Consider the following 8,194-nt stretch of genomic DNA (forward strand, 5'->3'; position numbering starts at 1 on the left):
TCCGCTTATTGCAACCATAGTCTTATCTTTAACACCGCAAGTTTTGCTCATTTTTTATTTTATTTTCCTGTCATTTAATAACAATTTCTACTACAACCTTTTTGGCACGAATTGAGTGTGCATGCAGGTGTCAGACTAAAAAATTATCCTGCCCAAAGCTTCGTGAGTCGGCAAATGTTTTGAGGATTTTTCAAGGGCAAGGCAGTTTTAAAAAACGAGAGGAGCGTCTCGCGAGACGCATTCGAGGTTCTGTACACACAGGTGAAATAAAATAAATAGCGCATTAAGATGTATAAATAACTTTTGAATCACTCGGCGCAAGGCAACCGGATGATGTACGTGGGTCCGACTGATAATTGAAAGTGAATTAGATCCTTTTTATTTTATTGGTAGAGAGAAAAAAAATTAAATTGTCGAAAATTAATTTCCGAGCGATTTTAGACAAATCAACTATTTCGGAAATTCCTCTAATTTTTTCTTCCCTATGAAAAACGTGTTTATTTCTCTGTAAAATTTATTGCATGGAAAATTTTCATTTTTTTTTTTCGATTAAGACACAATTTTAAACAGGCAGCGCTTGGCGTACGGAGGCAGCGCTTGGCGTACGGAGGCTGTGCTCTTAAAATGCAGTAATTACATTCATTGGATTACTCTATAGTAGATTCAATCTTGTATTTAAAATTTGGTCTCTTAAATTAATTCCATTGAAACTTTTTTCTATTATCTAAAGAACAACATAATTATTTGATGTGATGGCAGTGCTTGGCGTGCGGAGGCAAAATACAAAAAGCTTTTATCTCAAGAGGCGTCGGTCTCATAATGTATCTCATAAATATTCGGCAGCATCCAAGACCGCAATTGTTGTTGCTGGTCATGCGTCGACCGTCATCTACTGTTTTAACAACAACAAAACTCATCCTTAGCGGAAACAAATGTAAATGAACAAAAGCAGATCAAAACACGGCGCTCAAGTGGACATTCACTACATCTGTAATATCTGAGCTGAACTCTCTCTCAAAAACTAGCTCATTGTCAGCACGAGTTTGGCAGCGCTTCGAATTTAAACTTCTTTTTAAAGGATTTTGTATTAAACGCTTTTGCGTACAACTAGGGTGCAATGCAAACACCCTTCTCAACACGAAATCCTGCGGCCCCCGGCCGACTTTCAACCCTTCACTCGCAGTCCCAGCATGAGAAATCACTCAGGTTCCCCCAAGAAAAATCCGCCTGGAGTGGGAATCGAACCCACAATCTCCGGGATGGAGGGCAAGAGCATACTCCACTTAGCCACTGGAGACGACTCTTCAAGTTCCACAGACAATTTGAACCATTTTAGGCGCCAGAATGAACAATAATAATTATATTTAACACTCTCTCCTAAAACAATAATTTTAAGAAAGAGAAATAATGATTACAACCTAATTAGTTTAGAACAAAAAACAGTAATATCGGTCGGTTTTGTGTGTAAGTTAAAATCAAGAAAGTAGAGTAACTAGAGTTTTACTATGAATTTATTATTTTTTTTTCATTGCTTTCAACTGCATTTTATAAATATTGAATAACTTAAAATAATATTTTCTGGGCTTAGACATAGAGTGTTAGTTACGAATCAGGTCCGTAGGTTAGCTTTCTCACTTCTTCGATTGCTCTGCACCACTCCAAGGCGTAACCTTCAGGGTCTTCTAGGTAGTATATTCTGTTTGGCTGCAAAACGATTCCCATTTTAATTCAAAACTATGATTTTTAATAAAATTTCAAATTACCGTGTGAACTAGAAAGATTTTGAAATTCCTGGCTTCGACCCTGAGGGAGGAACTCCAGGGAATCTCGCCCTTCAAAACCATGTTGGTGGGGTTGACGTAGTAAAGGTGAGGTCCCATGGTCAACAGAAGCATTCTCCGTCTGGCGAACAGCCCCTTGCGTTTGTCAATGAGTCCTTGCTTCAGAATCAGGTTTCCTTCCACGAAGCAGTTCCACTTTGAAGACGCCTTTTGCGCCTCCAACTTTTGTTTCAACTGAAAAAAAGATTAGTTTAAATATTTCAGATTTTCAATCAATCGGACAAACCTCTTCATCAGACAAATGAAAGAAACTGGAGATTTTAGATCTGCTCTTTTCCTGAACGGGTGCTGGCGACTCGGGAACACTGCTCAACGGAGTCGATTCTCTTAAATTTAGTCCTAGTAATCTTGTCAGTTGCCTGTCGTCCAGACCAGGCTCTATATTATCCGGAATACCCTGTAACATATTAATTAATACAAATCATTTAAAAAAAATCTGTCAACATACACAGCATATTTGACTATTGCTTCTGAGCTCCTCGTGACTGGAGGTTCCTGGCAAATAGGGAGAAATGACAGGAGGCGTCTGGCAGTACAGACTGTCAAAGTCGATGTCCTGGTAGAACGGGTGCAACTTGATGGACGGATAGCCAGTCTCGTCCGCAGCACCTAACCTTTTCAAGCCGTCCAACACCTACCAATACAGGAAAAAAATCAATTGTTTTCAATTTGGTATGAATTTTAAGTTTAAAATTAAACAGAGAGACACGGGACACCAAAACATAAATTTTTAATTTAAAGTAAAACAAATTTGAATCTTAATGCAAAGATGTAACAATAAGCGCATTTATAATCGAATGAATTGTTCCCAGCTATTCCACAAACGACAGGTTAAATATTTAAAACAGGAAGTGAAATAGTAGCAATTGGCATAGTATTATAAGATAGGAGGCGGAAAATTGTATTAGCATTGATTAATATTCTATAGCCCATCCCTCAGAGATGGCTTGCTGACCCTCAGACCAATGATGGCACCTTTTGGCCCTCTGATCTGAGAAAACATCACTCGAATGCATTCCAAATTAATTTTAACATGTTTAATTCAAATTTAGCTATATATTGAAAAAAAAATAGTGTAGACTGAATAAATGGATACTGAACATTTCAAAAAAAATTCTTCTGTCATGTCAAATTTTGGAATGAGTTATGGATTAGTTTGATACGAAACAATTTACATTTTTTATAATCTGTGATTGCATTAAGTCAAGGCAAATAATGAAAAAAGAAAAATTACCAAGAGTTTCTCAACCAAGTCTTTTGCACTTGCACAGAATCCGTCTGGGTAGAAGTAGTCCAGTTTCAAGATTTTTTGAAAAATCATGTACTCGCTCCTGTTATCAGATTAGTTTTAATTAACCAAAATTTCAAAAATAACCAAGACTGACCCTGCGTGGAATGGAGTGATTCCTGCCACCATTTGGTAGATGATGCAGCCGAGGGCCCACAAGTCCGAAGCCGGACTTGCCTTTTTGTCTGTCAAAAGCTCGGGTGAAACGTACTGCGCCGTCCCCACAAAACTGTTTCTCCTCCGAATGGCTCTCTCTTCGTCTGTCAAAAAGTTATAAACTATCGATGGTGATTAATTTTTTATAATTACTTTCAGCATCTTCACTAGGGTGAGCCTGGTTGAGGATTTTGGCCGAGCCAAAGTCAGTGATGAGAACGTGCATGTTTTCGTTCAGTAAAATATTCTCTGGTTTTAGATCTCTGCAAATATTTTTCTTTTTTAATAAGCCTAATAGTGTTTTATTTTGTCATACCTGTGTATGATTCCTAATGAATGCATGTGTTCTAGAGCTTGCAAAATTTCAGCCGAGTAAAATCGAGTGCAGTCAATATCGAAGCATCCTACTCTTGTAATGTACGGCAAAAGCTCTCCGTTTTTAGCATAGGTTAAAGCAAAATCTGTAGAAAGACCAGAAATTATAGTAAATTTTGCCAACATTGTGGAATATTTTACATAGTCTATCAGCATCCTGAAAGGTGCAGAACAGTTTGACGAAGAAAGGCCCAGTTGGTTTGACATTCATGCTCAGAATGTTGAGAACTTCTTTCTCTCTTTTTATGTACTCGACCTTCTTCTCCCTAATCACGTGCCTCTTCTCGCAAACTTTAACTGAAAATTACAAGATCAAAAATATGAAATCACAATAATTGCAAGTTCACATGTACATACTGGCAAGCTCCTTGTGCGTGTGAATGTCTTTGGCCAAGTAAACCTAAAACCAAAGGTTAATATAAAATCAAAGTTGGAGAGTTTCGATGGAAATGCAAAACCGTTGAAAAGCTCCCTTCGCCGATGACTTTGCCGAAAATGAAGTCCTTTGCAGATCTCTTGTTGGCCGGTTGAGGACTTGTGCTGCTGCTCACCGAACTGGGGGCACTGAATGTGATATTGCTGTTGACCGAGGCGCCAGACGATGAAGCCAAACTCTCCTCCCGAGGGTTGGCCGGAACTGAGACGGGCATGGACGCCGCTGGCTTGGCCATCTGATGGAATCCTGAGGACGGCGGTTCTTCTCTACCACTATTTATGTCCGATTTCTGGAAAATTTGGCAGAGATTATAGATGAAAAGATTCTCTTTAACAGAGAAGCAGTGATTTTGAAACTTTTTATTCAAATATCCCTAAAAAAAAAAGGGTGGAAATATTGTCTAGAAAGAATGTAGGTCGAATTTAAACTGCGCCGAAAACTAGCAGCAAATAAAATCTACTTGAGAAGTCTTATGACCGACGCGACCTACATATAATGCAGCAGTGAGAAGTTTTTGAAAACAAACTAATCTGATGTGAAATTTCCCAACAAAAATTTAGCTTGGATGTGGCGTCTTTTTTCGGCCGAGAACGGTTCGCACTCCTTGGGTTCGCATTTCGAAAACAAGGAAAATCGAACACTTATGTATTTGTTTGGCAGAAAATATTGTTCTCGACCCCTTCAGCCAGCGCAGGGTTTGTTTTGTTTGCCGGAGCGGTCGTTTTCCGCGCTAGAAACGGAGCGGAAAATTATACTCACAACGCCGTCGAATAGTTTTTTCATGACTGCGTCGATGCGGGCTCAGAGTTTGGGCGAAATTCGACATAAATGAAAAAAATATAGGCAGGATTTTGATGTTTGTTTCAAACGCCATAAAACCATTCCTGCCCCAAACAAGACCAAAGAGCTTTTGTATTTATTTTTACCAAAAGGAACGAACGCACTTTCGGACCTCTTTGGAAACTTCAAACGGAGGAGGGAGATTGAAGTCGAAATTTGACAGGTTTTTTATGTTTCACGGAATAAAGATGCAATTTAAATTAATTATCAAAGCGACTCCATTAAGCAAATTAGTATAATCCTATGATTATTTATAATAAATCTTTATTTTATAGCAAAAGTCAATGTCAACCAATTCTATCTGATTATGATAAATATGTAGCGAATTTTTGTTCTTGAATAATTGGAACAGAAATCGTTAATTAATTCATGCTATGTACTAAAAATTATTTAATCGGTCAAGATTTCAATAAAAAGAACAACAGTTGAATAGTTTGATTGCATCACATGTTGCTTTATGGTTGGGTCTTACTAAAAAGTTAGTAAGCTCAGTTTTATGGCTTCTCTATATATTACTTCTGTCAAAATAGTCCGCTCGAGCCCTTCTTCTTTGAAACGATTCTCGACGCAACTGCAAAAACAAGAAAATCAATATTTTCCTCCAAGACGAATGCATTTCAACACCGATAACAAAAATAATTTTGCAAATCTACTACGAATGAAAGAGTGTGTGGCCTACCTTGTAATTTAAGAAATACTGTAACAGCACAAATAACAACAGATTTATCTAATTCCCCACAAGAGCATAAAAGTTCTATTTTTTTTCTTCCAATTATGAAAACCATGCTGAATCATTGCGACCACCCACCTAAATTGTCCTGGGGTGTCAGACTCTTCTCTATTACTTTCTCGATGGCCGTCATCCACTTGTCTCTTTCCTCGTCGGTAGTTGCGGATAAAAGGTATGAGCGGCCAGGTGTTTGCAGTGTGAAGCAAAACTCGAGCTCCTTCGCGCCAGGTGGCACCCCCACCCTGATGGCGTAGCCGTCACTAGAACAGCCCACAAAGATTTCTCCTTTCGGATGTGCGTCCTGCCAGGATAATAAAATTTTCTTTAAACAAAAATTAAGGAAAAACTTCACTCTACCATTGGGTCATCGTGGTACATCAGTTTCCTGTCGTCCAGGGTGAACCACCTCTTTTTGTAGCTATCCGTAGGTCGCGGACCCGTTTTCGAGAGCCACCCTTCTCGAATGAAGTCCCGGCTCAAACAATTCACCAGCTAGGAATATTTTCATTAAATATTTTTTTTTTTATGAAATTTATTGAAAATTACCTCCGATTCCGAAGCGGAAGGGTAGGCGACTTGCAGCCTGTGCAGTTTGACGCATCTGATGGCCGTGTACCACTTGACTATCTCCTCGGGGTCGTTGTGGGAGACGTAAATGTGTCTGGTGACCCCGTCCTTGATGAAGCTGAACTGCAACGAGTTGGGGCAGTCCAGTTTTGGTGGCGCAAACGCCACGTTGAGATCAATCACATTAAGTATTGCCTTTGGTTCCTTTTTCTGGAATATATAAGAATTTTTAAAAACCGGACTGAAAATTCGACCTGGAGATTATTGACCTCCTTAACAAAATATCTGAGTGTGCCGTCCTTCTCCTGCAGAATGAAGCGGCGGGGGTGGTACTTGCTCTCGTCCTTTCCCCTCTTCATCAGGAAGCCCTGCATGTAGCCAGAGGTGTACACCTGGTTCTCAGGGTGGCTGAACTCCTGCCGCTCATACTTGGCCCTGATCCACTGCTCCAACAGCACTCTGGCAAAATTTGAATTTTGTATTTAGAAAAAAAAATAAATGAAATTAGGGTAAAATTTACTGTGGATCGGATTCTGTGGGCCGTCGGTAGCAGGGCGGCACGCGCTCCTCGTACTTGAGCTTGGCGGCCACGTTGCCGACCTCCTTCATGTGCTCCACCTGGCTGTCCTCCCACCTGTCCAGCTTCAGGTGCTTCACTTTGGAAATGTGTGCGCCGAGACCGCGGTGGATGCCTGCGCATCTTGTGCACAGAAAAACGCCAATGTTGTACGACGCCCATTCCGGATCTGCAACAAATTTTTTTTTCAGTTTTTCAGTCAAATCTTATTTTTATACCGAGCATTTAACGTTGCGGTCAAGTTAATCTTAACTTTTCCTGCCCAGCCTTAAAGTGCGGTCTTGCCTCTGAACGTGTCATGAACGAGGAGAAATTAATAATGCGCCAAGATGGAATTATAAACCATAAAAGCAGGATTTAATGTACGAATAATAATTTTCGAAAGTTTAAATTGCTTCAAATCTGTCCAAACAAGGATACTCATGTAATTAATCAATGAAGTGTAGGATTTATTGTTCCACTTAATAATAGTGTCGAGATCTGCATAATTATGCAGAGATGTGCATAATTATGCAGATTAATTTAATTTACTTCTTCTTTTCCATAACAAAATTAAGCAAAAGTAGTTCAAGATTATTATAGACAACAGGAAAATGTCCATCCTTTTTTGTGATGTACACACCCTGCATCATTTAAAAAATTTGCATCTCATTCAAACCCGCATGTAAACAAACGTTTCAAATGCAATTTTAATTAACGCGTGGGCAGCAATTGTTATTTTCCGACTCACTTTTGTTGCCGCACTCGTTGCACTCGGAATTGCCAGGCTTTCGCATGAGTTTGCCAATCAATTTGACGTTGCGATCTGCCATCGGCACGGACGTGTTCGGCAAAACCGCGGCTCAAAATTCGGCTATCGAGCCATCAAGGCGGCCGACTCTCTCGAGGGCCGCGCAGTCTTGCTGGAAAATATTAATATTTTCGTCCTGGTACTTCTTGTGAGAAGGATCGAGGAGGAAAACGACGACTGCAATGTTTTCCGGGTAAAATAAATTTTTGATCCAAACACAACACGCCTTCTGATTCTGATAAGACAACAGTGACAACACCAGAAAGCAACACTCTCGCTCCTCACCGCAAAAACCGCGAGCTGGAAAGCACTTTTTGGGAGGGAAAAGGGAGGAGGGGAAGTGCTTGGGCTCAAAGGATTAAGCGAGATGGACACTGCGCATGCGCTGTTTGGAGTGTACGGAAAGGAGGTAAACGTTTAAATTAGTTTGCGTGGATTTACTCCCACTTTAAATTATATTCAATGATTTATATTATTTTAATTGTTTATTGAATATTTTTATAAGTTTCAACACGAAATTATCGAATAAAATGATGGCAACGCACGAGAATATCATTCGTCTCCTTGATAAACATATTATACATTGGATTTTGG

General features: G+C 39.6%; 2 protein-coding genes across 2 annotated transcripts; both read right to left on the reverse strand.

Moving 5' to 3' along the window:
- Window positions 1-1,490: 1,490 nt before the first annotated feature.
- On the reverse strand, window positions 1,491-4,995 carry LOC132199892 (3-phosphoinositide-dependent protein kinase 1). Its single transcript, XM_059624981.1, has 12 exons — window positions 4,856-4,995; window positions 4,119-4,385; window positions 4,018-4,060; window positions 3,802-3,957; window positions 3,602-3,746; window positions 3,439-3,548; window positions 3,227-3,389; window positions 3,076-3,172; window positions 2,290-2,475; window positions 2,068-2,238; window positions 1,764-2,015; window positions 1,491-1,704 (listed from the first exon to the last, which is right to left on the reverse strand). Exons 1-12 carry the CDS (start codon window positions 4,877-4,879, stop codon window positions 1,603-1,605), a joined length of 1,716 nt encoding a protein of 571 aa, XP_059480964.1. The 5' UTR covers window positions 4,880-4,995; the 3' UTR covers window positions 1,491-1,602.
- A 249-nt stretch (window positions 4,996-5,244) lies between these two features.
- Window positions 5,245-7,903, reverse strand: LOC132199277 (arf-GAP with dual PH domain-containing protein 1-like). Its single transcript, XM_059623874.1, has 7 exons — window positions 7,541-7,903; window positions 6,754-6,979; window positions 6,503-6,692; window positions 6,213-6,443; window positions 6,024-6,158; window positions 5,745-5,967; window positions 5,245-5,507 (listed from the first exon to the last, which is right to left on the reverse strand). Exons 1-7 carry the CDS (start codon window positions 7,620-7,622, stop codon window positions 5,458-5,460), a joined length of 1,137 nt encoding a protein of 378 aa, XP_059479857.1. The 5' UTR covers window positions 7,623-7,903; the 3' UTR covers window positions 5,245-5,457.
- Between the last annotated feature and the right edge of the window lie 291 nt (window positions 7,904-8,194).

This window comes from Neocloeon triangulifer, unplaced genomic scaffold (genome assembly GCF_031216515.1).
Source record: "Neocloeon triangulifer isolate White Clay Creek 2 clone unplaced genomic scaffold, ASM3121651v1 ptg000014l, whole genome shotgun sequence".
NCBI classification, from domain to species: domain Eukaryota; kingdom Metazoa; phylum Arthropoda; class Insecta; order Ephemeroptera; family Baetidae; genus Neocloeon; species Neocloeon triangulifer.